Here is a 26,675-nt window from a genome sequence, read left to right on the forward strand (position 1 = left end):
TCCTTTCTCGCGGTTGATGTGCAAGTCAAAAAGGTGCCGGGGCGTCGGGGTTTGGCGAGGGCTCAAAGGCTTTTCAGCGACATGATCGCGTATTCAGCAGAGCAGTTTCTTGTTCTAAACGGCAGTCGTTCGCTCTCTGAATCAAAGGTTGTTGCGAGATTTGGACAAGTGAATGGCGTGGTGATGGCGCGCGCTCTGTAGCTTCGGATGGAGTCGGTTGTGAGCTTCCAGATTTCGCTGGAGGCCAGGACCTGGTCTTGCCTGAACAGGGCACCACTCCCACACGGTGTGATCGTAGGCGCGGCAGAGCAAGAGGGAACGCTCGGATGGATTTGATTCACCACCGCTGGAGAAACGAGTGGGACCAGCCTGAGGTGTGATGGGCCAGCAAGTCGCACGCTTCCGGCCGGAGGGCAGATTTTGGCTGAACCGACGAGTCACTCGGGCGGCGGAAGTAACAAGCGGACGTAGGCGCAAAGTCGAGTTGAGCGGCGAGAAAAGCAGGCAGCAAGAGTTGTATGCTCAGCCTTGGCAAGCAGCTGGTACACCAGAGGCGAAGTACGGATGGAGGCGAGGTAGACACAAGGGCAGCGTCAGATATGACTGAGGCACCACCGACTGACGACAGACCGCACCTTGGTGAGAGGGTGAGGGCGAGTGTCGGGTAGAGCGTCTGGCTTACGACCTGGCCGGCAACGGCACAAGACTAAAAAGACTACTAAAAAAACCGAAAGGGTTCAACGTGGGAGAAGAAAGAGGTTGAAGCCGGGAAGGGCCAGGAAGGTTGAGGGAAGCTGTTGTAGCAGTGGCTGTAGTAATAGCTGGGAGCTCTGGTGCAGACCAGAGGGTGGCATGTCTCGTGCCATAGCAGCAGAATGGGGGAACGGGCTTCAGGGGAAATTAAAGTTGATTTATATACTTAACCCTTTGAAGATGGAGCTTGTGCTCGAACAGCCCACGCGTGCTAGGGAACGACTATGGAAGTGGCCCAGCTAGCACGTCCGGCCCAAAGAAAGGGAAGGGGGGGGAAAATTAAAAGAGAGGTCAGGGTATGATGCCAGACCAGGTTGGTAGCGGTAGGGAGTGCGTTGTGTGGCTGCGGCGTGTGAGTGAGATGCGAGTGTGTGTGGGAGAGGAAGTGGGCAATGGGAGGTGTGGGCTGAGCGTAAAAAACCGAGAGAAGATAAACACGGGCAAACGGTGCACCGTACCAAGCAGTATGTACTGCATAGGTAAGGTAAGGTAAGGTAAGGTAGGTAAGAAACGAGAGAGGGAAAGGGAATGGGGGGAGGTGTGTGTTGTGTTGTGGGAGCGAGCAAGCATTGGGAAAGGACGGCGAGATGGGGTGAGAAAGAGAAAGTGAGTGAGTGACATGCATAGGAAAGCTTCCTGTTGGTCTCTGGGAGTGGGAGCCAGGGCTGGAGCAGGGACAGCTCCGGTTCTGAACAATGGAACCCCCGCCGGCCCAGCAAGCTGACGATCGATGGGGGTCCTGGGTCCCAGGTCCCAGGCTGGTCCAGCTACTTAGTAGACCCAGTGTTCCAGCGCTTTCTCGCGGTGCTCGGCGTGTCAGTGTCAGGCCTGCATCCCGTTCATACGACCTGGAAGATCACTCATCTTGGTTAGGTACGAGCAGGACATGGAACATGGAACCCGGTCTTCCAATTCGCACCTTGCCAAGTCCTTCACTCACTTCACTGGACAATCCATCCCGCGCCCTCGTCGCCGCCAGCTCTGCCCCTCCCACCAAACGCCAAACGCCAAACACCAAACAACGCAGAGCACAACGCTTAAGCATTGGGTGCCAAATGTGCCGCATGTCCTGCAGGCTCGGCATCCACTGCACTTGCGGCAGGGCATGTTCCCAAAAATGCGTTAGAGTGGTGGGGTGCTGCAGTCGGGTTTTGATGCGACTGGAAGACCGTTCCGGCAGTAATAGTAGGTAGGTAGGTAGGTAGGTAGGCAGGCACCTTGGACCTATCCACGGGCCAATGGAAGGGTCGGGTGCCTGAGGTGGTTACCAACCACCACGACACTGCAGTGTGTCCAGCAAACCCCCGCCGTCGACCAGCGGCACGGGCTGCTTTCCCACCAGAACTGCCTTCCTGAGTCCTCCCCCTGAGGAGCCAACTCGTCGCGAGGTAAGGTGCCTACCTAAGGTACCTACCCACCTGTATCCGCAAGGTACCCAGCCAGGCCTGCCACCGTTTTGCCGCTCCCGTCCCCGTGTCCATAGGTACTCCCTGATTCTTTCCTTCCATTCTCTCAGGTTTTGGTTTCGCACCGTTTCCGAAGCTCTGCAACACTAACAGACATTCTTCGGCCTCAAGACCCTGCAACTCTCTCGCGTCATCAACCACTTTTCCCAGTGCTGTCGCCAGACGGCAAGAGATCCATCATCTTCGAAACCTGCGGGTGAACGGGCGTGATTAAGACCTCTCTATTTCGCCGAGGTCTTGTCCAAAGAGGTTTAGAAGCCCAGAGTCAGGATAGCGTATTCTTTGAGTTTGCCTCGCGCCTCTGAAGGTTGCGTTGCGGCTTGCCAGAAAGAAGACTAAAAACCCTTCTGCCCAGTAACTATTAGCTACCTACCTACACACAGCGACTCTCTCAACCTCGCCTGTTCTTGCTCCAATGACTCTCCCCACCAGACAACACCGCGCACGATCACGCCCTTCTGCTTCAAATCCACGCCCCCTTGTTTCCCTCTCTTGGCACGAACCCTGCCGTTCCGTTTCCGTTTGTCAGTCGCCTCAATTGAGAAGGCAGAGCCGGTGATGAGACTGGAGCAAATGATGATGCTCTCAAGAGCCCATCATGAGCTTCATGTCTTGGCGCCCTCCTCTCAGCCAAGCGATGCAACGAACAAGCATATCGCTGGGAGATGTGTCCAATGCAAGCCATACCTTGCCGCTGCTAAAACAAACGAGGGCAAGAGCGTCGGTTTGAACAGCCGTTGTCTGCACCTTCATCCATGGCCCGAGAACCAACGAGCGTGACCCTGCAGCGAGTACACCACCGCCTACAACGCGAATCTGTGTCAGCCAGCGAAGAATGACCTTCAAACCGGCATGCAAGCAAAGATCCTTCTGACCCCATCAACCCCCTCTTCAAAGTTCAAGCAGGGACTTGGCAACCGCCGCTGGGGCTGCTGCACTAAAGGACTAATTAAGATCGGGTGCAAAAGAGACCGGTCAGTGGACCCGAGGAACTTAGGCGCCTCCTTTGACATGCGGACAGCGTGGCAGATGGAGATATCGGCCTGCATCTCTGCTTGATGATCGCCTGTGGACGGACGACTTTGGTGTTGCATCCAAGTCATCAATGAAGACAGAGCCCAGACTCGACCCGTCCACGCGGGCCAGTTCGGTTCAAACAACGAGACAGGTCTAGAGGTTGCTTCAAGACACGGCATTGATCAGCCGCTCGCTTCACTGTTATTCTGTGTGGAATCCGGAACCTTCTTGAGCCCAGGCTTCCAAGATGAACCGTCGTTCATCTTTGGCGTCTTCCAGAAGCGGTTCCACTGATCCGGTTCTCCCCTCGGGGGGCATGCAGCCAACCATCCACTGCAGTCCGTCCAAAGTAGAATTGGAGAGGCTACCGGAATGCATGCCACCACACTCCGTTGCCTCTCTGCACCACTGAAGGGGGTCCGGCCTCTCAAACGACGACATGAGAATAGACCAATCCAGTCTTCCGGCTGTGTTCTGATGACGGCTCATTGTGGGGGTTTCGCATGTGCCCAAGGCATTCTGAAGATTCGATTCTGTAAGTCATCCTCATGTTCATGGAGGAGTAAGGCACACTGCCATCCCACGCAACAATAACACAGCATCAATCCATGTACCCGTGCCTACCTCCCTTACCTACCTTACGTGCTTACCTGCCTAATTATATTCCAGGTTCCAGTGCCAGGTAGGTACCGATAGGTACCTAGGTAGGTAATCATGGATCGCCCACTATTGGAGGGGTTTCACAGCGTTCATACCTAAAAAAGCTTACTGGACCACACTACGCTCACTGAAGTTGCGTCGGTAGGTACTTTACGGTGGTGCAGCACGCCTCCCGCCAAGGTCTGGGCAGCTGTGCTTCATCTCAACGGCCTTGCGGGAAAGGAATACTTGTACTTTGTCAAGCTACCTTATCTACCGGCTGCACCGATCCCAAATCATACTCAACAACACCACATCGTCACAGTCAATCCCCACGAGATCGACGAGTTGCGTCGCAATTTGCACGTCGATACAGTCTTTGTGCAACTGTCAGTTTCTCGGCACCCTCTCTGATGGTGCGCCTCTCCTCCTCGTGTTGCGTCCCGCCTTCTCTTCCGCCATCGCATCTCAACTCCTGGTCAGGTCCATCTCTCGGGTCATTCCAGATCCGACAGAGCCGCCGCCACCATACCCTGGCTCGCTTGTCTTAAGTGCAATTCCTTGAACCAAACAGAACCTGATTTTACTCAGTAATCAGTCGGGAGGTAACGCTGGCAGCTCGCATCACACGTCCTCCAAGCTCCGAGCTCCTGCATATCCGTGCCTCCATCTCTGTTCCGAAAGACTTGCAAACGGGCGTCTTCCAAGCAGAACGCGGTGCAAAGCAATACCGAGAGAGGGCCAAGGGCAAGTACTCGAATCAGACTCACACACCTACAGGCCCTGCCGCGCTGGCAAGGCAAGACGATCCAAGACGTTGGGCTGGCAGTTGACGGTATATCGTACGCCACGGATGAGTGCCTACTGGCTGCAGCTAAGGTAAGGTAGTCAGGATAACGGCCAGGCAGAGATCAAGGTCGTCACACTTTGGGGATTCATGGCCCCATGTATTCGACGTTAATTGGCCGGTGCAGACTACAAATACAGACGGGCCCGTGATACTAGCAAGCTTCTTTGGTCATCCTAGAGCGAGCCTCATCGCAGCACGGCAAATTGTATCACACCTGCGCGCATTCCTTTGCTTCGCCTCGCCTCTCGCCTTGCCTCGCAGCGCAAATTGCTGAACAGGGCAATAGTGTGCAGTCACACTTACAACCAACCAGCTGCACTTTACAGCGCTGCATCTCTCAGCAACGACGACGGGAGACAGCCAAACCCCCAAATCCCGTCCAGGCCGGGTCTGACGACAACACAACTGCCCCTCCATCCCAGGCTTCCCCGAGCCCCGCCATCCGAATTTCCCTCCGCTCCATGACCTGACGGCAGCGTGTTCCAGTCCGACGGGTTCCATTCGCAGGAATCTGTCCATCCACAACCCGCGACTCGACTACTGCAGCAAATCTGTCGGTTTACCAAACATCGCCATCCGCTAAAAGCGGCTCCCGGAAACCCCAATCCTCGATCCTCGTCATCCCCAGGAAGAAAGGACCCCAGCCCTCTCTCTCGGGCGATGCGCGCTGCTACCTCCCGGATACCTGATTCACTTTTACAACGACCATCAGCCAACGTTCCGTGCTTGTCTAGCGCTAGTCCAGCTGGCTGCTTCCCTGGTGCGTTAGAGCGCGCAAGTTGCAGCAGACAGTCATGGACGCAACGAGCATGCAAACCCCTGGTGATGCATTGTCCTATATAACTCCAATCGGTGAGTCGTTCATCCTATTCTCTCCTCCAACCATCCGCCCCCGTGCAGTCTTTCCAGCCTGCCGTTGGCTCGTGGCATTTTATGGGGAAGCCCCCAAACGACCTCCCGTCACCTGCACATCTGCCTTAGTTGCTTTTGCCCTCTTTTTTTTTTTCCTTTTTTTTTTCTCCTTCTCATCATTTCCCCTCGAGTCTCTGCGACCGTCAATGTCACTCCGTTATCATTTCTTGTGTCACACACCACCGTACAGGGCTTCGCTGTAACTCTGGCCTGACTACGGAGACGTCAACTTGGCGACGTCAACGTTGAGGGGGGCAGGCTGTGCGATCGATGCGCAAGTCTGACTGAGGGAGTCCATTTCACGCTCGCTCAGCTAGCTGCTATCAATGTTGGAGCCGCGTTCCCTACAGTGGTTTCTCCATAATCACTCGAATGTTCTTCGTTTCTTGGCCGTCGCTGCAGAGACAACAAGTCATGTCGTCCAAGAAGACAATGAGATGTAATCTAGCAACGTAACATATCACGAGCAAGTGCCCATGTTGAGGGACTAGCTTTGAATGATTTCTGTCATCTGAGGAACAGGAGTTCAAAGCCATTAGCCTTGCTCTTTTACTGACGTAGGTCTAGGATATTCGAACTCGTCCCGTTGTGGTTATTGTGGCCGCCAAGGCAAGAGTCAGTCAAAACGTGAATTGCATCCCACGTCCCCCTTGCTCTCCCCTCGTGATAAGCCCGAGACTTCGGGTCGCTATGTCACATCTTGCAATGATATGGCGTGTTGTTTTGCGTTGTGGCATACCACTCTCACGTGGGCTGCACGTGGGCTGGTGTTGTCGGCGACTTGCAGAAATAACTGAGAAAGATGATTTGATCAGCACTAACATGAACGTCGACCTCTCAGGCTTCTCCTACTACGCCAAGGCCACATCACTCACGCCGGAATACTATCAGACGTTATTGGATCATTACTGGAGGCGTTCGGGAACTACTCTGTATCGGCCAGACCAACTCCACGCGTGCTGTGTTCACTACACTCTGCGCCTCGACTCCACTCAGTTCAAGCCAACCCGGGATCAGCGCCAAACGGTCAACCGTTTCAACAAGTACGTGACTGGCGAGGCTTATACGACGGAAGCGGCCCGCCTCCACCCTCGGTCACGCGAGCAGGCCAAGAAACGGGATGCAGAGTTTGACCTGATCGAGAGGATCCATGAAGCGGAGCATGAGACCCTGCAGGTACCGCCCGAACCCGCTCACAAGTTTACTGTAACTTTGGAGGAAGATGACTTCACCGAGGAGAAATACATCGTGTACGAGAACTATCAACGTATCGTGCACAAGGAGGGCCCCGCAGACATCACAAGGCGTGGGTTCAGGCGCTTCCTTTGCGAGTCTCCTGTTCAACGCAAAACCGTCAAGACGGCCGACGGCAAGGACCAGGTTCTGGGCTCGTTCCACCAATGCTACCGGCTGGATGGCAAGTTGGTGGCTATCGGTGTATTGGATCTGCTTCCTCACTGCGTCAGCGCCGTATACTTTCTCTACCACGAGTCTATCCACAAGCACGCTCCTGGAAAGCTCGGTGCCATTCGCGAGATCGCTTTGGCTCGGGAGGCTGGATATCGTTACTGGTACCCAGGTTTCTACATCCATACCTGCCCGAAGATGCGATACAAGATGGACTACAACCCTCAGTACATCTTGGACCCAGAGACACTGACATGGGACCCCATGGACAAACGCGTGATGGATTTGCTCGACAAAAAGGCTTACCTGAGTCTTTCCAGGGAAGCAAAGGGACGCCCGTCGGCTGAAGGCCAAGGTCGGGGGTCTGCAAAAGGGAATGACGGTGGTGAAGCGAAAGTCAGCTCTGATAGCATGGATGAGGACAACGACAAACTTGATAATGAAAACGACGACGATGATGACGACAACGACGACGACGATGATGGTGGTGAAGACGACACATTTTTGTTCAACACCGGCATGCCAGGCATCATGACACTGGACGAGATTCGTGCTTTGATCGAGATGGACCACCTTAAGCTACGCATAGACGGGTCCGGTATACTCTTTGAGACGGGCGACCTAGTGGCATGGCATCGCCAGGACATCGGAACGAGTGGCTGTCTGAAGGCCGGCATTGCAGAATTGATTGCGGCCCTTGGGCCTGATCTGCTGGAAGGACTTGTCATCGACTTCTGGAATCCGAATTTCTAGGTCAAGGGCATGCAGCAGCAAACAGCATTGCAGCATGACTATTCAGCATGATGTTGCCGCTATGGGCTAGATAGCGAGTAGCGTCTATTATGACTTTGCGAGGACACCCAAGGCTTCTTGACGTCTGCACATGAACAAATTTCAATAATTCAGCTGATTGACTCGTCTTAGTAGTCGCAAAGCTGGTGATAACAGGTATATGTCTCGTTTGCATGCCGTGAACATCACATATGGGTCCTGTAGAACGAAACAGCATATGTGCTAGCTGAGTAACCATATGTGTTGGTATGCAGCTTTCAACCAGAGTGTATGACTGGCCACATGGGCAACTTTTCTCTTCGTTTTATGTCAACTGTAAAGTTCTAACCATCTAATTTCAAGCTTCTCAAGGACTTTCAACGGTTTTTTCATACCTACTCTGAATTGTTCAGTTTTCTTCAAAGTGATCGTCACACACTGTGCCATCGGTGCAGGAGACGTACGTTTCCACGCTCCACCAATCGAGTGCAGGAAAGCCCAGGAAGAAGAGACAAGAATACTGTCTCGGTCCGAAGGGGAATGTGTCTTGGCAGATGCTGCTTAGCCAGTTCAAATTGCTCAAATGGTATTGCGTGAAATACCCCATCCTGTAAACAATTGTGAAGGCAAAGGTCAAGTTCAATATAGATGTAGTCACCATTTTTTTTTTTTTTTTGCCATTTTCGTCTAATGTGTTTGTGGTTACATCCAAGTAAACCTACGATTTACAAGGACATAGCCAGCGACGTCCAAAGCCAAGCAGACAATATCTTGTTTCACTCCATCTACGCCACGTTAAGTTGACTACCTCAACGTACCAATTCAATTGGAACAGCATATGGTGGCCCTTTACTATCACAGTTGAGGTAGTGGAACGCATCCGTCACCATATAATAAGAAAATAGAGTTGTCCACATAGCGTTTGAATCACCAGTGACCCCGGAAGAAAGCCAACCATCTCAATAGCTTGTCGTTCCAGAGCCGCACGTAAGCCACAAGCACCGATCCGGACAGCTCGCGCCGGTCGGCCCCACACCCCGCGGACCCCACCATCCCAAATCCCTGCAGTGTCCCTGCTGAACATTTGCTTGGTGAAATCCAATCACGGTCTACGCAACTTTTTGCGACGACTACCTGCCGCGATTCGAACCCGAAACTCCCCAACAACTCGCTACGGAGCCAGCAATTCAAAATTGCAGGAGGTTCCCGGACCAGGACGCCAGAAGAAAGAGCAATATAGTCAGAGTAGCGAGCCAGCATTCTCAAAAGAAGCCATGGCGTCGGCCCAGCAGGTTCTGCTCTCCCCGGCAGAGCTTGCCTACCTTCACTCGACGCTCTCTCTCACGCCGCCAATTCGCCCAGACGGCCGGAAAGCGAACCAGTTCCGCCCTCTCACTGCTGAGACGGGCATTCTCCCCGGCACCAATGGCAGCGCACGTGTGTGCTTCGCCGACGGCACCGAAGCAATCGTGGGCGCCAAGGCTGAAATCGAAAAGACGCCCAGCCCCTTCGGCAGCGAAGGCGACAGCGAGGAAACGAAAAAGCTGAGAGAGGCGGGCGAGGAGGCAAGAGGTCGCAATGACTGGCTCGAGATCGCGGTTGAGATTCCCGGATCGAGAGACGATGACGCCGCGACCGTTTTTCTGGCAAACATGCTGAGCGAGGCGCTGCTCGCCGACGGAGAGTTCTCAAAGAAGCTGCGCATCAACAACCGATTTCATTGGAAGCTCTATCTTGATGTTTGTAGTCCCCTCATACAATTCTGGGTCACTATCGCTGACTTGTTTTTGCCCTGCAGATTCTCCTGATCTCGCCGCCCCTGTCCTATCCGCTACCTCTGCTCTCCCTCACAACCCACATCGCGCTGCTGGCGACCCGCCTGCCGCGTCTCAAGTCAGAGGGTGACGAAGACCCGATGTTTGATGACGATTGGGAAGCCTCGACATTCCTGTATCCTCGCGACGGTGGCGGCGTTTCGACCACGCGGCCACCCATCACACTGCTCGTTATCGCTGTGGGAGGAAACATCATATTCGACCCTGCGCGCGAGGAATTGGCGGTCGCCGAGTCAGCGTTGGCGGTGTCTGTCGCGGAGGAGAGGAGGGCGACCGATGCCGGAGCTGGAGGCATGGAAGTGGATGGTGCGGGCAGAGAGCTGAAGCTGCTTGCCGTCAGGACCGTTGACCCGCCCTCGAGACTGACGGCGCCGGGTGAGCTCAACTCAAACAATCCTGCAACCGGTCTCGCTGGCACGCCTTCGATGCAGCCGCCAACTCCGCCACCTGCGGACGGCCAAGCTGCAGAAGGCGTCTGGAAGCCGCCGATAGGAGGTACCAAGCTCAACGTACTCGAAGCTATGATTGCCAAGGTGCTGGAGAAGGGAGGCATTGTAGACGAGGTGCTGGATGGCGTCGCTGGAGTGGATTTGTCCTAGAGCGGAGGATACTATGGGGGTAATTGGACCGGTATTTGTTTACGTTTTGAATGTGCATCAGGAAGGCATGGGGGGAAGACAAAAAGTCATGATACCAACTGGTGGTTCTGGTTTGAGAGAGGCCATGTTGTACAGATTTCTTTTACGAGGGTATATCACAAAGTGGTCCTCCACCTTTTACACTGACTGACTGGCATTGGTGATACCTCAGAAGATGCCAAATCACTTCTTCCTCGGCTCGCCCTCCGCGGGCGTCGTTTCAACAGCTCGGGATACAGGTGGAGCGTCAGCGACAGGCGCCGGCTCGTCAGCACCCTCCTTCATGCCCAAGAAGTTGGCAATAGGGTTCTGCTTGTCCAGCCCGTGCTCCTTGCGGTAGTATTGACGTTTGGCAACGTCGTCGGTGTGGCGCGTGTGCATGGCAATGGCCTTCTCATTGCGGTCGCGCTCGTGCAGTTGGAGGACTCTGATCCAGGTCTGGACAAAGTCGACCGGATGACTCCAGAATTCGGACGCTGGCGGGAGCAGGTGCTTGAATGGGGATGTGTGGGTGAAGTTAAGGTACAAGCTCGTGACGGCTAATATTGTGAGGGTTCCCTGTTGGTCCCAGGATTAATTGATGCCTGTTACAGGGTCCGTGGAGGGGTCATGATCATACCATGGTAATGAACAAGTGAATGGCCTTGTTGTTCACGAACCAATGCGCCCACGTTCCCTCAGGGGCTGGCATGCCCGGATACTCCTTCACACGCTGCGCGCGCACCTCCTGAGAGCTCAGCCGGCCGCCATAATGCTTCGGGAGACCCTTCTTGGGCAAGCGAGAGCCGTGCGAGGGTGGGTTGAACTTCTCGGGCTTCTCAAGGACGATAGAGCCCTTCGCGCCCCCGGTCGAGGCATACCGGACAATCCAAACGGCATTGCCACGGAAGGCCGCCGGAGCTGCGCCGCCGGTCGCTCTCACTGCCCCGGCGCGCCACATGGGGCTCAGGGCCGGGAGGAGGAACCTGGGGAGGATGGTTGAGGCCGTCATTGATGTGTCGTGTGCTGAGATGTCCGCCACACAAGATATTTTCCCGGGAGCCGCAGGTTTGAGAGACGTGGTCAGCTGGACATATGAGACTTTTTTGGGTTCCAGGCTAGTGAAAGCGTTTCACGGCGTCATTGAGGCTCTGGGCTGGATCGGCGGGATCATCAGGTGCGCGGTCGGGCGGTGGGTTATGTGTCGGGCCTTGGAAAAAAGAAGCTCCAGGAAGAATTTCTTCGCGGCCGGCGACGTGTGGAGCTGCGTCCGTCCGAAGCCAAGCTAGAGTCTAAGGCGCACTAACAACAACGGGTCGCCGAACTTCCACCGCGTTGGGTACGTATCCCGGGGTGCAACCTCCCCCCACTACACTGTATCGGTGAGGTCCACGATTCGACTGCGAGATTGACTCGCCCGGGCTCTGCGGTATCAGACGCCGAGGGAAAATACGCAGGAATTGCTGGGAATATTCAGGAATCCTAGTCGAAGCTCGGGAAACGGGATGGACGGGGCGGGTTACCTACGACATCCAACAAGCGGCGGCGGCGGGCTCTAAAAAATTTCGTCAACTGGCAGGGAAGCGACTGCAAAAAAGTCCCCGCTGGCCCGCCCAGTTCACCAGCGCACCAGGCCAACCACTGGGCTGGAAACACCGAAGCGCAGCGGACCAAGTGATGTTCCGGCTGAGTATCCGGTTTTGCCCGGGTAAGCGACCCCAGTCGCATGACCATCTTAGCAATGCTGCACATCTGATTGGCGGGCGCGTTGCCACAGCTGTGGCTTGTGCACTGTGGGAGAGCGAGTGAGTGAGCTCATTCCAGGCGCAGGTGCCTTGCTGCCGGCTGTTGTCATAATTAAAATCGGATAGTCTTAGGTTGAGCGTGGTGGCCGTAGCCGTGGCCGTGGCTGTCGTCTCGTCTTTTTCCCTGGCCCGATCCTCTCTCAAAACTTTTTTCTTTTCCTTTTTTCCCTCCCAACACTCCTGAACATCTATCAACCTCAACGACCTTGACGACTTTGCAAAAGACTTCTTCTCTTTTGCATCTCATTACCTGATACCCCCTTTCGACCTTCTTCTCCATAATAACACTTTTAATCCGTCAAAATGGCCGGTGGTAAGTTCTCTTCCTGCGGCGCGCGCATCTTCATGCTTCCCCTTTGAGCCGTGTGTGGTTGGCGAATCCCCGAAATCCCACGCCGAGGTGTTTCTTGTCTGTCGCCGACGAGCCATTGAGCAGCAGCACGCTTTTCGATGAGCCCAAAACGACACGGACTTGTTTCCCGGGTCTTTTCCGCTTCGAATCGACCACCTGCGAACCCTCTATCGTGTGCGACGTGATCTCGATCACATCCCAATCTCATGCGCCATTTTCCCGGGGCCCTTCGCTTGCAGGGGAGTCACCGGCAACTGGGTGGGAATGGGGCTGCACGACAAGTCAATTGGCAGCTGGTGACGATCGCCCTCCATCGGTGAGCGAATTTCGCCCACGAGAGACGTTGGTCTCCAGCGCAGACACACCTTGGCGGTTTTCTTTTGGGATTTCCTGCCTTAAAAACGCATGGAAGCAACACAGCATGTGAGCAGATTTTACTGACCTCGGCAATGCAGGTGATCTCAAGAAGGGTGCCAACCTCTTCAAGACCCGTTGCGCTCAGTGTCACACCGTCGACAAGGACGGCGGCAACAAGATCGGCCCTGCTCTGCACGGCCTCTGGGGCCGTAAGACCGGTTCCGTCGAGGGTTACTCCTACACCGACGCCAACAAGCAGAAGGGCATCGAGTGGAACGACAAGACTCTGGTATGCGACTTCGGCTTTTCTCTCGACCTGCGACATTCATTAACGCTATCCCTTACAGTTCGACTACCTCGAGAACCCCAAGAAGTACATCCCCGGTACCAAGATGGCCTTCGGTGGTCTCAAGAAGGAGAAGGACCGCAACGACCTCATTGCGTACGTTCACCACCCGGAACTATCCCTAAATCAACACAATTGGACTCGATTGCTAACATGTGCTGTACAGCTACCTCAAGGATGCTACGAAATAAATTGGGTGACGTGTAACGATAGGACTGCATTAGACGGATTGGCGATTTGCGAATTGTATCATAGATCACTAGAACAGTGTGTTTTGGGGCTTCATCAATAGCCCCCATTTCATCTCGAACATTCTCCTCTTTCAAAACAATGAAGATGTAATACCACCAAACAACTTTTTTTTTCTTCCCTCGCTTGCGATCGGCAGACTCGTCCATGATGTAATCCGCTTAGCTAGTCCCGAAATCGAGTCGCACGCGGAATCCAGATCAAGGAACGAAAAAAGAAAAAAAAACACCTGCTTACTCATGTGATGCGAACAGCATTTCTCCTTTGTCTCGAGCCAATCAGATGACTCGTCTTGCATCGATATCCCAGCAATGATCAGTGGAACTTTTCCAGGCACAGGTTACAGAAAAGGAGCCGCCGTTTTCAAAAATAGCTGGCGAGACAAAGGGACTTAATTATGGCATTGAGAGGATGCGGCTTGAGTTGTCGTTTTGCCATGTTTCTTCCCCGATTCATGGTAAGTGATTGTCACTTCTCCACTCTCAATGGCCAATCGCCGTCGCATCGCATACGCCTTGTATGCAAAGAAACTCTCGCTCCCCCATCCTGGGATCCTCAGGGCATCGCATGATGTCTTACTCATCGTGATGTAGGTGCTTGAGAAAGTATTGCTAGGAACTATCGGGGCGTATATACCCATCATTATCATCATTGCTCGAACTGCTGTCTATGCAGGTCTACCTTGCATCAAATCCCACTTTAACTCTGATGGTGCAATTTCGCAGCCAGCTTCCTGTACGTCTCCGGGTTCGGCACGCTGGGCTTCGTCTTGTTCAGCGCAGCCTCCCAGTCGTCGCGCGTAAGGGCCGGCTCTCCGCCCTCATACCGTAACACGCACTCGTCAAGAGCGTTTTTGTACAAACCGTACAGATCGGCGCCGCTGAAGCCCCTGCAACGGGCGTCTCTCGCGATGCTCTCAATCTCTGCCCCATCCGTGCCGCCGATGCCATTTCGGACAATCGTGCGGAGGATATCCACGCGCTCGTCCTCGGTAGGGAGGTCGACGAACAGGAGCTTGTCGAGACGCCCGGGACGCAGGATGGCGGGGTCGATCATGTCGGGCCGGTTACTGGTACCAATGACGTAGACCTCGCCTCTATCGCCGGCGCCGTCGAGCTCAGCGAGCAGTGCGTTGACGACACGGGCGCCGGCCTCCGTGGTGGTGTTCTCTCTCTTGGGCACCAACGAGTCCATCTCGTCAAAAAAGAGGATACACGGCGCGCAGGACTTGGCGCGCGTGAACAGCTCGCGGATGGCCCGCTCCGACTCTCCCACGTACTTGTTGAGCAGCTCGGGGCCCTTGATGAGGATGAAGCTTGCCTGGGCATCGTTGGCGACAGCCTTTGCGACGAGCGTCTTTCCGCAACCCGGGGGACCGAAGAGGAGGACGCCTGCGGGGCGCTGCTTGCCGAACTTCTGGAAGAGGAGAGGTTCCTTGATGCGGCGAACGATGGAGACCTGGAACGCGGCACGGACGGAGTGCAGGGCACCCACCTCGGACCAGCTTGTGCTGGGGATGGAGGAGAAACCTTCCCGGCGCATGTAAGGGGTGTGTTCTGCGATGGCATCGACGAAATCTTGCTGGCTGACGTGTACGCGGGTGGGATTTGAGTAGGCGGGGTGTTCAATGTAGTCGTGGTACAGGCAAGTGTCATCGTAGACTCTGTCCCAGGTTTTCACGTCGTTTCCGTCCGTCATGTCCATCCTGTCCGCCTCGAGAGTGTTCCTCGCTCTCGCATCCTCCAGGTCCAAGAAGCGATCGCTCGCCTTTCGGTTCGCGACCTGGACCACGGCACGGATGTCGTCTCCCACGAAGCCGTGGGTGCGGACAGCCAAGGCCTTGAAGTCAACTTCTGGGGGGATCTCGAGCTCTCGCGTCAATACCCTGAAAATCTCCTCGCGGGAATCCGTATCGGGCACCTTGACCGTGATGGTCTGGGCGAAATAATCCGGTCTCCTGAGAGTAGGATCAATCAACTCGAGCTTGCTCGTCGTGGCCACAACCACGACCCGCGGCCCACCCCCAATCTCCTCTCCCTCTCGTAGACGTCGCATGTTCAGCTTCAGCTGTGTGATGACCTCATGATCGAATTCGCTCTGATTGCTGCCCTTCGCCATGTACTCATCCAAGTGCTCGATCAAGAGGATGCACGGCGCAACCTTCTTCGCTTCGTCTATCACGTCTGTTATGATCTTGGCGACCTTCTCTGGGGACCGGGTCTCGGCCAGGTATCGTCCTAGGGAGACGACGGGCGTCCTCGTTCTCCATGACAACGAGCGAACAAGGGACTGCTTTCCAGTACCTGGCGGGCCGGAGACGAGAATTCCGACCGGTTGCTCGCCAAAGGGCAGGAAATCTTCTGGTTTGCGGGCACGCGCAAATACGTAACGACTTAGTTCCCGTAGGATGCCTCCGACCCCCCCGAGAACAACGGAGCCATGCGGGATCTGCTCGGGGCCATACTTGCTTGCCTTCAGTGCCTTCTTTGTCGTCGTCGTCGTCGTCCTTGCCTCGGCTCCGTTAGCCTTGGCCTTGGAGTTTACAATGGCCGAAGCATCGCTGACCGCTCCTGCTTCCACTCCCGCGCCATTTGTGTCAGGCTCTGGAGACAGGCGCCGCTTCTTCGTGCTCTTGCCCTCGGAGCCCTGTGCCGTAACTGCCGGCGCAGGACTCGCCGGGGTCACATTCCAATGTTTCGTCATCTGCCTGTTCAGCAAAAAGCGGTCCTCTTCCTGTTGTATCGATCAGCGAGTCGCTCATTCCATAGGGGGGGGGGGGGGGGGGGGGGGGGGAGGGATGAGCGCTCACCTTATACGCCTTCTCTGCCAGTTCTTGGGCTTCGAGAAGGTCGTCGCTGTCGTCACCCTGCTCCATCTCCTCTTTCCGAAAATCTAGAACCCTCTCAATGGCATCCTCGAGTGGTCTTCGCTTCTGTCGGCTCAGACTACTGTTACTCCTCTTGATGCTCTCGTAGATGCCCGTCACTGTCAGTTTCGCTGGCTTCTTCTTCCCTTCGGCCTTCTTGGAGTGTTCGCTTTGGCGCTCATCCTCCAGCTTCTTGACTATTTGATATACATCGCGATCGAGGCCTGTTCTCAGGCTTATTCGGGCCATGGTGTCTTGAAGCTGAGCTGGATACAGGATGAGATTCCATCCTCACGCTTGCTTTCGAGGACCCAAGAAAAAAAGTTGCGATCAGAGTCTTTATAGCGTTTTAATTGGCCGAGAGTCATTGGATCTCCACTAAAAAGTTGAGCAGTGGGGATACCTCCGAAGCTACGAGCTTATGCCGACTTCGTCTGCTGCCGTCGTCGTCCTTGTCGTCCATGGTCAGCACCGGGAAGTGTACCTGTCTTCGCCGAATACAATTCATATAATTCGCATGGATTGGCCATAGGTTTCCCTGTGACTCTTTTATGACTCTTCATCTTCACCAATACCTTAAGCCTAGAAAGGTGCGCAAGCAGGCAGTAAAAAGCTGCACTGAAAGTTCGAAAGGGAAAGAAAAAACAAAAACACGATCTGAGCATCCCAATGACAATAATGAGCGTCTTCTCATTTAAATTGCATGGATTTCAATGTCTTCAACAGAAGTCATGGGTTGAGGACTTTGTCATCGGAGATGCGAAAGGCGGCGGTAATCATGCAATCTATCTGCTGAAATTGCCTACATAGAAAGCTGTCTACCACTACATCCGGCTTTTCGCCGTTCTTGTTGTATAGCTTTTTCTTTTGATTTAACCACCCGTTATCATAAACCTCCTCTCGCCACTTGGTGGGCTCCACGAGTGACGGCACCTTTCCTCCGAGAAAACACTCAGAGGAAGGTGGTGCGCAATCTGCAGATACCCTCCTCACCATTTTCCGTTGCCAGATGGATGAAAGGAAATAAGTCGGCCCTGTCTGTATCAATGCCAGGGGGCCCAAAGCGGCGAAAGGTTATCCTGCAATCATCAGGTCATCTATCCATGGTATCACTACAGAATGAGAGGGCTAGAATGGGCCGCAGAGCCAGGGATTGGCGAGTCGTGCTCAAGTCCATGACGCTTGGCATCTGGTCAGAGCCCGTACAGCTCCCACTCATCAAAATCGGTTCCTTGCCCCTGAGAATCCTTCGGCGTCGTGTCCACGTTCTCGGGCTTCCATGTCGGGGCATACTCAGTTCGTAACTCTTGGGCAAGTCACAACTCGTCATCTTCGAGCTCAGATGGCTTGAGAAGACCGCCAACCTTGCCTCGGCGCTCAAGGTCGGCTGCCTTAGCATCCCGTTCCTGCTGCTCCTTCTCCACCAAGAAAAGCTCAGCATTGTCGCCAGCAAACTCCTTCAGAGAGATAAGGAAATCGCGCAAGTTCAGGCGGAACTTATCATACTGAACGTTGAGCGTGAATAATCCCTCGACGAAGGTCTGAATTTGGGCACTGAACACTGTTGTTAGCACGATCTCTGGGTTATCTGATCAAACGGTGTTGCGTACGGTTGCAGGTTGGGGAAAGCACCACGGAGCAAGTTGGCCACGAAGTTAGCGAGGAATTCCTTGTTTGAGGTGCCGGCAGCAGCCTGATCAGGGCTGTAGATGGGACCCTGGATCTTGGGCGCAGATCCGTCAGCGGGCTGCACAAAGTAGAACATGCGCATCAAGACCATGGACTGGGTCTTGAAACCGGCCTTGTGGTCGCTGTCGGTAAGAACGAAGAACACATCCTGCAGGATCGTGATGAAGAACTGCTGGAAGAAGGCATTGGAGGTCTGGACATCTGTCTTGTCCGCAATGTTGTTAATAAGCTCAAGGCACATGTTAAGACCAGCAGCCTCAACGTCACGGTTATCGTGCTTGAACGCCCAGGAACAAGAGTCAATGACGAACTTGAACTGGCGGTTGTCCAATTTTAACAGAGCTAGGCGAATTAGTTTTGAGTCTTCGAGGCAAAGGAGGTTGCACATACCAGGGAAGCAGTGAAGGTTGATGGCGCGGAGGAGGTTGAAGAACTCGACACGGTGCTCGGGGAACTCAGAGAAATCCTTGTTGATCATGTCCAGCGTACATTCAAACACATTCTCCATGATGTTAGGAACCTGATCTTCCATCAAGGCAGAGAGCTTCGTGATGATGGCAGACATGGCCTTCAGCACTTCGGCGTCGCGAGCTCCGGGAACGTTGCGGTTGTAGTCGACGAGAACTGACTCCAACAGGGGAGGGACCATCTGCTGACGTACAGACTGCAAGTCCTCAGCCTTCTCGACATAGGTCTCGACCAGCTTGAGGATTTCCTTCTTGATGGTTCGCAGGCCACGGACATTGGGCATCTTGGTTGCAATTTCACCCTGCTTCTGAACAGCCTCACTGATCAGCTCGCTGGTAGCTCGGTACATCTGCAACATGTCAAGGAAGATGCGGCCGATCTGGGGGTAGAAGTAGGGGCCGATAGACGTGCAGGCTGAGACGTTCGTCTTCATGATGTTGCCGATGACTTTGATAGTCTCAGCATCCTGCAAAATGACCGGGTTCATCCGCGCCTGCTTAATGATCTCGTCCCACGCAGCATTGGGGATAGCCATCAGGTCACTCAAGAGCCGCTCCTGCTGGTGCTTGTTGCCCTGAGCTGCCACCATGTAGCCGCACGCCTCGTAGAAAGTGTGAACCTGCTGGGGGGACAGATCGCAAGTGATCTTGTGCATGTTGCGGACAATCTCCTCGATGAATGGCTCCTGTTCAGACGGCTGAAGAGCAACGAAGTGACGACGGCACTGTCTCGCAATCTTGATGAACGTGTCACAAGCCATGTCCTGAACACCTATAATGAGTTAGCAAGAGAAGGCCAATGCGACTGTGCATGGTTCCAACTTACCCTCGTGGGACTCGTGCATGAACTCGAAGAGCTTGTTGACAACCGTCTTAAGAAATTTCCAGTGAGCCTTCAGGAAACGCGGGTATTGTCCAACAATGTACATAATGTTGGACGCAACCACAGCCTTGTTGTCCTTGCCACGCTTCATCTCCGTGAGACCAAGGAGATCCTTAATGACCGTAACCAAGAAGCGCTTCTCGGTATCTTCATTCATAGCCAAAGAAATAGAACCAATGGCCCAGCAGAGCACATTACAGTTGTGCCATGACCATTCGCTACCGTCGACTTGACGGGCGAGTTTCTCCGTCATGATGTTCTCGGTATCGACGACGTCCAAGTGCGTCAGGTACACCAAGCACTCTCTGATAGTCTTGTAGAGTTGTACCGTGTCACTCTCCTTGACGAATTCACGAACAATCTCTCCCTCGTCGTTTTCGACAATGAGAACCTCCTCGGGACGGACCATCTTCTCAATCATGACTGTACGCAGGTTCGACAAGACCTCGTTGTACTTGTGCTTGCGCAGCGGATAGTTGTTCAGCATGTCCGGACTCGGCGCGCCGGCTCCAGTGATTCCTCCAGCCATGCCCATCAAGGGATTCACTTCCGTCATAGGGAGCTGCTGCATCTCCGAGAAGAGCTCCTGAACGAGCTTGAGCCAGTAGTCGAGGCAGATCTTGAAGATCTCGCGGTCGTCGATCTGGGATATGCGGATCAAGTAGTAGTGGCCATGCGTAAGGAAGTCCCGGTTGGGCAAGTTCTCGATAAGCTGCTAGAGTGTCAGCTTGGATCTATCAGCAGCTATGCAGCGATTCTTACGTTGAGGTGCATCCCGAAGAAATTGCACAAAAACAGAGCCAAGTTCTGAATGAACTCTTGGTCTCTAGAGTTACTATTCGGGTATGTCGACTTCAGATCCAGGCTAATGGGGATAATCGTTGCGATGGTAGTCAAGACCTCAGTGAACATCTTGACCAACTGCTCGTCATAAGTGTTTCCACCGGTCGGCAGACCGCCAATCTCCGTCAAGCATTGCAGAGTAACGTTGCGGAACTCGGGAACAGGCAAGAATCGGGTTCGCAAAGTGTCAATCAGGGGGGTCTCGAAGATGTAGCCGAGGGGGATCCAGTTGCAGAAGCGCAATAATGTCTCGAGGGTAGCCTTGACGAGACTCGGTTGGTCGGCGGTGTTAAGGACCTCCTGGCAGAGGGTAAAAATCTGAGAAAACTCGGCGCACATGGTGGTTTTGAGGTTTCGAGTCTTGGCGGAAGTCATTTGCTCGGCGGAGTAGTCGAAGACCTCTTCGGACAGCAGGCGGAGAATGACCATGTTGTTCTCGCAGATGGATAGACTCGAGTGGCACGACGTGATGATCTCGTTGATGAAGGTAGGCCAGTTATGGGGCCATTCCTGCTTGAGGATGGAAATCAGGACGAGGTTGAGCTTGTTGAGCAGGGTGCGCTCAGCCTTCATAGTCTCTTCGGAGCTGGAGCACTGGATGATGAACTGCACAACAAAGTTACGGATACCTGGTTGGGTCAGTCGCGGTGTAAAAGCGCGGTGTAGCAAGCTCCAAACCTTGACACTGATCTCTTGGGAGAACCTTCCATCTCGTCATGATCACGTTGTCGAGCACCTGCAAGCCCAAGTCTGTATCCGTCAGCTGGTCTGCAAGACCAGAAAAGGGTAATTTATGCTGGACATACACTTCGTTTGGGGGTAGGTCGCTTCGGAGAGGATCTTGTCGACGAGGAGCCAAGCATCTTGATCTTCCTTGAACTGCAAGAAGGGTATATAGTCAGAGACTTGAAATAGGATACGATGGCGGGAGGGGATTGGGTTCGTACCTGGTTGAGTGCAGCTTGCGCTTGCTTTTGCTGTATGGGACAAATGGTCGGTCAGCCTCGGGCCAAAAATCTCTATTTATTCGAATGTGTAAAAAGCTGCGCACCTGTTCGCCACGGCCCTCGTAGAAGGAGCGGACGAGGTCGTCCAGCTCCGGGATCGTAATAGCCATCGCGTGTGGTGCGGTACGGCGGGCGGGGTGGTCGAAGGTCGATCTCGATCGCAAGAGGCAGCGGATGAGGGGGAACTGGTCGCAGGCTCTCTATGAGGAGGAGGGGAAACAATAGAGAGCGCGGCGCAAGAGTGCTGCGAGCACTACGTTAAATACAGCAAGGAACGAGGCCAGCTGGTGATGATTCGGGAGATTGTTGCAATGGGGGGGAGAGAGAAGGAAAAGAGGAGAGAGAAGGTAGAGGTCGCAGAGGAGAATATGTGGTGAGGAAAGTCTGCCTGGCGTGAAGGCGAGGATAGGTTGGTTATCTAGAGAGCGAAAGAGGCGGATGGCGGGGGACAACCAATTTTGTCAGCCGCCCGCTAACTCCACCAGCCACAGGTATCGATACCTGCCATAGGTCTGGTTTTGGGCCACTGGGACCGGAGCCAAGGGCACCTAAAGACCGCCAGCACAGAGCACTGAGGTGAGCAGCCTACCTAGGTGCCTTCCCTGGGTACCTTAGGTGCCTACCTGGGTAGCCTGACAGCAGCAGAACGGGAACTCGCGAATGGGCTAGAAGCTTGGGCCGGACCACGTTACCGTCTGGCCTTGAAGACTTTCTTTCCCCTTTGGCATTGGATCGTTTCTTTCCACATCATCCACTCGGCCTGCGTTACCCAGGCACCCCTCTTCCCCTCTTTTCCACCGGGCCTGTTGCTGCAATCACTTGGCGCGGTGAACCCTGCGACCGCCAACTGCAACAACCGAGCTGGGCTGCAGCTGAGCTCCGGGTTCCCCTTCCTCTGATATTGGCCCGTCTGCTGTGAGGCTGCCCTCCTGCTGGTGTGCCACGCCCACGGCCACCCACTGCACCCGCCTCAAGATAACACCCGACTGTGTGGATGCGCGTCATAGGCAGGCAGGACTCACCTTGCTCACCTTGCTCACCTTGTTCACCGAGCTCTTGCCTCGTGCATCCCTCGGACTCTCCGACAACACGGCCGACCTGTCCAGTCCCGTCGCATCGACACTTGAACAGCCGTGACAGCATACCTCAAGGCGTCTCCAAATTGGAGTATCGGATGGCATCGGAGCATCCTCGCCCAATTACTACCCTGCGCCTGAGAATATTGTCCAGCTAAGGCACCATGTACTGATACATCGCGTCACACATTCAGGTAGACTTCCCAGCCTTCTACTCATCCCCTCCTCACCCCACCTTTTCGGCGATAATCACAGTACATGCTTTCATCGGACAACAATGCGCCCAGCACACCGAGGAGGTCGCCGGATCGCTATTAGTAATAGATCATGTCAATGGACGCAGGCATACATGCACGTATGCGGTCGTTCTCGCATCACACCAGATGCCACATTATGGTTTCCTCAAACCCCGCCAACAGGAGACTCGGCCGAAATCCTCTATCGTCCGATCATGGGGCTGATTCGACAACGTTCAAGGTGATTCATTACCTACCATGCCAGTCTGAGGGGCGAACCTCATCCGCTACCGCGCGGCTCTGAGCAGACCCCTGTTGCGATTGAGTCCGGACAAGGCACTCGTTCCCACGTAACTATCACAACCTATCACCTTAAGCGCTGGTTGAGTCTTACTTCACCAAACGTTTCAAAGGCAACCATAGTCTTTCACAAAATGAATCGTGATTCTTTTTCTTTCTTTCTATACTGCCTTAGGGAAAATCGTCTAGTTGAGATGTACAAAATGCAAACCCTTCTATAAACCACCGCTTACGGCTTCTGGTAGCCAACCTCGAAAAGGCTGTCCTGCAGCGCCTTGATGGCGTTGTCGATGTCCTTGCGGTTGGGATCCGTCTGTGTTTATTAGTATACCATTGTCCAAGTATCCGTACAGTGAGAACTTACAACGCTGACGCCCATGTGTCCAAAGCGAATGTACTTGGGCGCAATCTCCTTGTGAATACCACCGGCAAACACGATACCCTTCTTGGCCAAGCTGGGAAGAATATCAGTAGCCTTGACGCTCTCAGGGAGGTAGACGGCGGTCATGCCATGGGCTTGGTCTTCGGGCTTCGCGGCAACCTGCTTCAGTCCAAGATCGGCGACGGCCTTCTTGACCTTGTCGGAAACCTCCTTGTGCCTGGCGAAGCGCTCAGACAGAGGCTTGGCGAGAATCTGGGTAAGACCGGTGTGCAGAGCGTGGATCAGTTGAGGAGAGGGTGTCGCAAAGTAGGAAGGCTTCTTCGCCTCGTAGTTTTGCATGACTACGCATGGTCAACAATGGACTCGCAACCGACTTCTACATCTGTGGCTTACCAGGAGTCCAGTTCTTGAAGGAGGCAAAGTAAGACGCCGGCGGGGTCTTGCGGTTCTGGAAAGACTGCATCGCCTTGCCGCTGAACATGGATATCGACAGACCAGCGGGAACGCCAATGGCCTTCTGCGAAGCGGTAATGACACCATCGAGCTTCCATTCGTCGAACTTGATTTCCTCAACGCCGACACTGCAGACACCGTCGACGATGATGAGGGTTTCGGGAGACACCTTCTTGACGACAGCAGCCAAGTCCTTGAGCTCGCTGAGCACAGCAGTGGAGGTATCGACGTGGGTCACGGTCAGAACCTTGTACTTCTTCTCGGACAGGGCCTTCTCGATCTCGGGCAACTGAGGGCGGGAGCCAACGGGGGCTCTGAGCTCGGTAACGTTGGCGCCGTAGGTCTTGAAACAGTCGGTGAAGCCATTGCTGAAGTAGCCGGTGGCTAGCACGAGGACGTCCTCGCCGGCCTCGACGAGGTTGGCAGCGACGAGATCCCAGCCAAGGGTGCCGGAGCCGGAGATGACGAAGGGTTGCGACGAAGAATCGGTAGTCTGGAAGAGCTGGCGCAGCATGGACAACGCCTCGCCGAAGGTGTTGACGAAGCCAGGGCCGACGTGGCTCTCACTGTGCAAGTCGACTTCTGGTCAGCAATGGATCATCGCGAGCTGGAGGTCAGTTCAGGTGGAGCTCCACCTGGGAAATGGGCATATCTGATAACACGGACCTGTAGTGGCTCATGGACTGCAGGACAGCATCATCGAACTCGATGGGCCCGGGGATGAGGAGCGTGGGGTGGGGTGGTTGAGTAGACATGGTGGAATGTAGTCTTTGTTGCTGCTGCTGAACCAGATATGGATGAGAAAAGAGGTGATCAACTGAAGGTTGTGAGGTGGACTTACAGGAGTTGAAGTAGTCTGCGGTTCCGGCTGTCGCAAGTGCCTCGAGATGAGAGATACCCGGGCTGATGAGGGGTTGTTAAGGTTATGGAGGGGCATTCTGCCCCCCTTTGCCAGAGTGCGGAGAGGCAGGAGCGGGAGCTGGAGCCGCCGTAGGGGAACGTGCATGTGTGCCTATGGCGTCAGAGGTCGGAACGTAAGCCGAGCGTCGCTTTCAGACGGGACGGAACCGAGATATGGAGGTTTGGATTGGGACCAGACGGGATTGGGCAAGATAGACACGTTTTGGAATGGTTACGCTTACAACTTTGCTCAGTTTATTCCCGTGGCAGCGGGAGAAGATGAAAAAAAAAGAGGAGAAGGACAGAAGATTACACTGAGTTTAAGCGGGCGGAAATCGGAGCTGGATCCCTCTGAAGGATCTTTTTCCCTCTCTCACTTTCCCCTGTCCTGCTAGCAAAAAGCAATTGAGCACAAAGGATGCTGCTGCAAGTCCTGCCGTCTAAAGAAAAGGGGTCCTTACAGTATGTCTTCAGACAATGGGCTGGTGAACACTATTAACGCGAAGACTAAATCACAATGTGATATGGTCGTATTGGAGGTAACTCGGGATTCGAGTCAGGGCGGATGCCGTCGTTCGTTGGTGTCGGAAAGTGGAGGCCACCGTTCAAAGCGCTGGAGGAGCATCAGTCCACGACACACAAACAAGCTGGCTGGAATCAGACTGAGAGCTTCTTCGCAGGGGCTGGTTTGGCGGCGTACACCGGACGACATCGGCGGTCTTCCGAGTCCCCCGAGCACTAACCCCATCGGGCAGACATCCGAACCATGGCCAGCCACAGATGAAGTGGTGCTTCGACCGATAGTGTGGCTTGACTATACGTACCTACACTGTCGCATGGAGGTCCCCACTTGCAACTGAGGCTAAGGTAGGAGAGTGGTCGCAGCAAGCTACCAAGTGCCTCCGACAAGCAGCCAAGCTGCGACCTTACCTGCCTGGAGATCCGCAAGATATTACGTCGCCCGCCTGAACAGCAACACGCCCGACCATCGACCGTCGCGAATATAATCTGCCGCTCAGCGTGTCGATATCAGACGTTCTCCGAAGAGGAACTGTGTCCGGCCCTCGGCCTCCCAATCGGCCGCGCGACCCTCCTGCGCAACCACCGACCTCCCGACGTCCCAACCAGCGTCCCACGCGCCGCCGCTACGACTTCATCACCATCGTAAGACCCAATCGATAACTATACACACCCCTAACGACCATGGCTTTCTTAATACTGGTCATTGGCGACCTGCACATCCCAGACCGCGCTCTTGATATCCCCCAAAAGGTATGCGCAGCTCGTCTAATGTATTGCAAGCTACTATCAACCTTGGACTAACACCAACAACCACTGCAGTTCAAGAAGCTTCTTGCTCCAGGCAAGATCGGCCAAACTCTCTGCCTGGGCAACCTGACCGACAAGCACACGTACGAGTACCTCCGTACCATCGCTCCGGACCTCAAGATCGTCAAGGGCCGTTACGATGTCGAGGCCACAAGCCTGCCCCTAACCCAGGTAGTCACTCACGGCTCTCTACGCATTGGCTTCCTCGAGGGGTTCACTCTTGTCTCCAACGAACCCGATCTGCTCCTCGCCGAGGCCAATAAGCTCGATGTCGACGTTCTCTGTTGGGGTGGCACCCACAAGTTCGATGCCTTCGAGTACATGGACAAGTTCTTCGTCAACCCCGGTAGTGCTACTGGCGCCTTTACCGCAGGCTGGGGCAAGGACGGCGAGGAGCCCGTCCCAAGTTTCTGCCTGATGGATGTACGTATCTGTGGAATTCGCCCGTTGCGGGAACGTTTGCTGATTGTCAACATAGGTTCAAGGCATTTCGCTGACTCTATATGTTTACCAACTACGTAAGGACGACAAGGGAAATGAGAATGTTGCGGTGGAAAAGGTGACTTACACGAAGCCCGTGGAGCCGTCTGCAACATCATGAGCCGTCATCATGCAAGACGAGCTGCTGCAGGAGACATTGAATTTAACCAAAACGGGAGGTTCAGCCACCGATGGCTGATATCATGAATCAAGACCACACGAATTCTTAGGCGAATGATGATCATTATAATAATATCGGTTTCAGCCAAACATATCCATGGACTCATGTTTGATGCTCTCGCCAATATGCACAGGAATCCATTCGTTTCCCCTCTCGGTAACCAGACAATGAAGCCACTGAAACACTAATACAGAACAGTAACCCAAC

General features: G+C 54.3%; 9 protein-coding genes across 9 annotated transcripts; 5 read left to right on the forward strand and 4 right to left on the reverse strand.

Moving 5' to 3' along the window:
* Window positions 1–3,784: 3,784 nt before the first annotated feature.
* Window positions 3,785–4,874, forward strand: CGGC5_v008906 (uncharacterized protein; the record flags this gene model as incomplete). The annotated part of the gene is made up of 5 exons (XM_066152083.1): window positions 3,785–3,798; window positions 4,061–4,264; window positions 4,467–4,535; window positions 4,656–4,754; window positions 4,850–4,874. 5 exons carry the CDS (start codon window positions 3,785–3,787, stop codon window positions 4,872–4,874), a joined length of 411 nt encoding a protein of 136 aa, XP_066008541.1.
* Window positions 4,875–5,519: 645 nt separating this feature from the next.
* CGGC5_v008907 (Arginyl-tRNA--protein transferase 1) lies at window positions 5,520–7,797 on the forward strand (the record flags this gene model as incomplete). Its single annotated transcript, XM_032019413.1, has 3 exons — window positions 5,520–5,577; window positions 6,205–6,252; window positions 6,479–7,797. 3 exons carry the CDS (start codon window positions 5,520–5,522, stop codon window positions 7,795–7,797), a joined length of 1,425 nt encoding a protein of 474 aa, XP_031883413.1.
* Window positions 7,798–9,089: 1,292 nt separating this feature from the next.
* Window positions 9,090–10,249, forward strand: RRP42 (Exosome complex component RRP42; the record flags this gene model as incomplete). The annotated part of the gene is made up of 2 exons (XM_032019411.1): window positions 9,090–9,554; window positions 9,614–10,249. 2 exons carry the CDS (start codon window positions 9,090–9,092, stop codon window positions 10,247–10,249), a joined length of 1,101 nt encoding a protein of 366 aa, XP_031883278.1.
* Window positions 10,250–10,471: 222 nt separating this feature from the next.
* CGGC5_v008909 (uncharacterized protein) lies at window positions 10,472–11,279 on the reverse strand (the record flags this gene model as incomplete). The annotated part of the gene is made up of 2 exons (XM_032019410.1): window positions 10,472–10,846; window positions 10,908–11,279. The coding sequence occupies 2 exons, from the start codon at window positions 11,277–11,279 to the stop codon at window positions 10,472–10,474; spliced, it is 747 nt and encodes a 248-aa protein (XP_031883277.1).
* A 1,096-nt stretch (window positions 11,280–12,375) lies between these two features.
* On the forward strand, window positions 12,376–13,318 carry CGGC5_v008910 (Cytochrome c; the record flags this gene model as incomplete). Its single annotated transcript, XM_032019409.1, has 4 exons — window positions 12,376–12,385; window positions 12,880–13,070; window positions 13,129–13,223; window positions 13,294–13,318. 4 exons carry the CDS (start codon window positions 12,376–12,378, stop codon window positions 13,316–13,318), a joined length of 321 nt encoding a protein of 106 aa, XP_031883286.1.
* Window positions 13,319–14,075: 757 nt separating this feature from the next.
* On the reverse strand, window positions 14,076–16,491 carry CGGC5_v008911 (putative AAA domain-containing protein; the record flags this gene model as incomplete). Its single annotated transcript, XM_032019408.1, has 2 exons — window positions 14,076–16,109; window positions 16,186–16,491. The coding sequence occupies 2 exons, from the start codon at window positions 16,489–16,491 to the stop codon at window positions 14,076–14,078; spliced, it is 2,340 nt and encodes a 779-aa protein (XP_031883285.1).
* Window positions 16,492–17,558: 1,067 nt separating this feature from the next.
* xpo1 (Exportin-1) lies at window positions 17,559–21,241 on the reverse strand (the record flags this gene model as incomplete). The annotated part of the gene is made up of 9 exons (XM_032019407.1): window positions 17,559–17,796; window positions 17,853–18,273; window positions 18,322–19,170; window positions 19,225–19,993; window positions 20,044–20,753; window positions 20,803–20,874; window positions 20,931–21,003; window positions 21,072–21,101; window positions 21,176–21,241. The coding sequence occupies 9 exons, from the start codon at window positions 21,239–21,241 to the stop codon at window positions 17,559–17,561; spliced, it is 3,228 nt and encodes a 1,075-aa protein (XP_031883284.1).
* Window positions 21,242–22,972: 1,731 nt separating this feature from the next.
* AGX1 (Alanine--glyoxylate aminotransferase 1) lies at window positions 22,973–25,246 on the reverse strand (the record flags this gene model as incomplete). The annotated part of the gene is made up of 9 exons (XM_066152084.1): window positions 22,973–23,056; window positions 23,108–23,466; window positions 23,519–24,144; window positions 24,245–24,357; window positions 24,420–24,590; window positions 24,721–24,792; window positions 24,856–24,869; window positions 24,940–24,960; window positions 25,222–25,246. The coding sequence occupies 9 exons, from the start codon at window positions 25,244–25,246 to the stop codon at window positions 22,973–22,975; spliced, it is 1,485 nt and encodes a 494-aa protein (XP_066008551.1).
* A 435-nt stretch (window positions 25,247–25,681) lies between these two features.
* vps29 (Vacuolar protein sorting-associated protein 29) lies at window positions 25,682–26,408 on the forward strand (the record flags this gene model as incomplete). The annotated part of the gene is made up of 3 exons (XM_032019405.1): window positions 25,682–25,750; window positions 25,820–26,230; window positions 26,286–26,408. 3 exons carry the CDS (start codon window positions 25,682–25,684, stop codon window positions 26,406–26,408), a joined length of 603 nt encoding a protein of 200 aa, XP_031883282.1.
* Between the last annotated feature and the right edge of the window lie 267 nt (window positions 26,409–26,675).

Source organism: Colletotrichum fructicola, assembly GCF_000319635.2.
Source record: "Colletotrichum fructicola Nara gc5 chromosome Unknown KSG_Nara_v1_contig05, whole genome shotgun sequence".
Taxonomy (NCBI): Eukaryota; Fungi; Ascomycota; class Sordariomycetes; order Glomerellales; family Glomerellaceae; genus Colletotrichum; species Colletotrichum fructicola.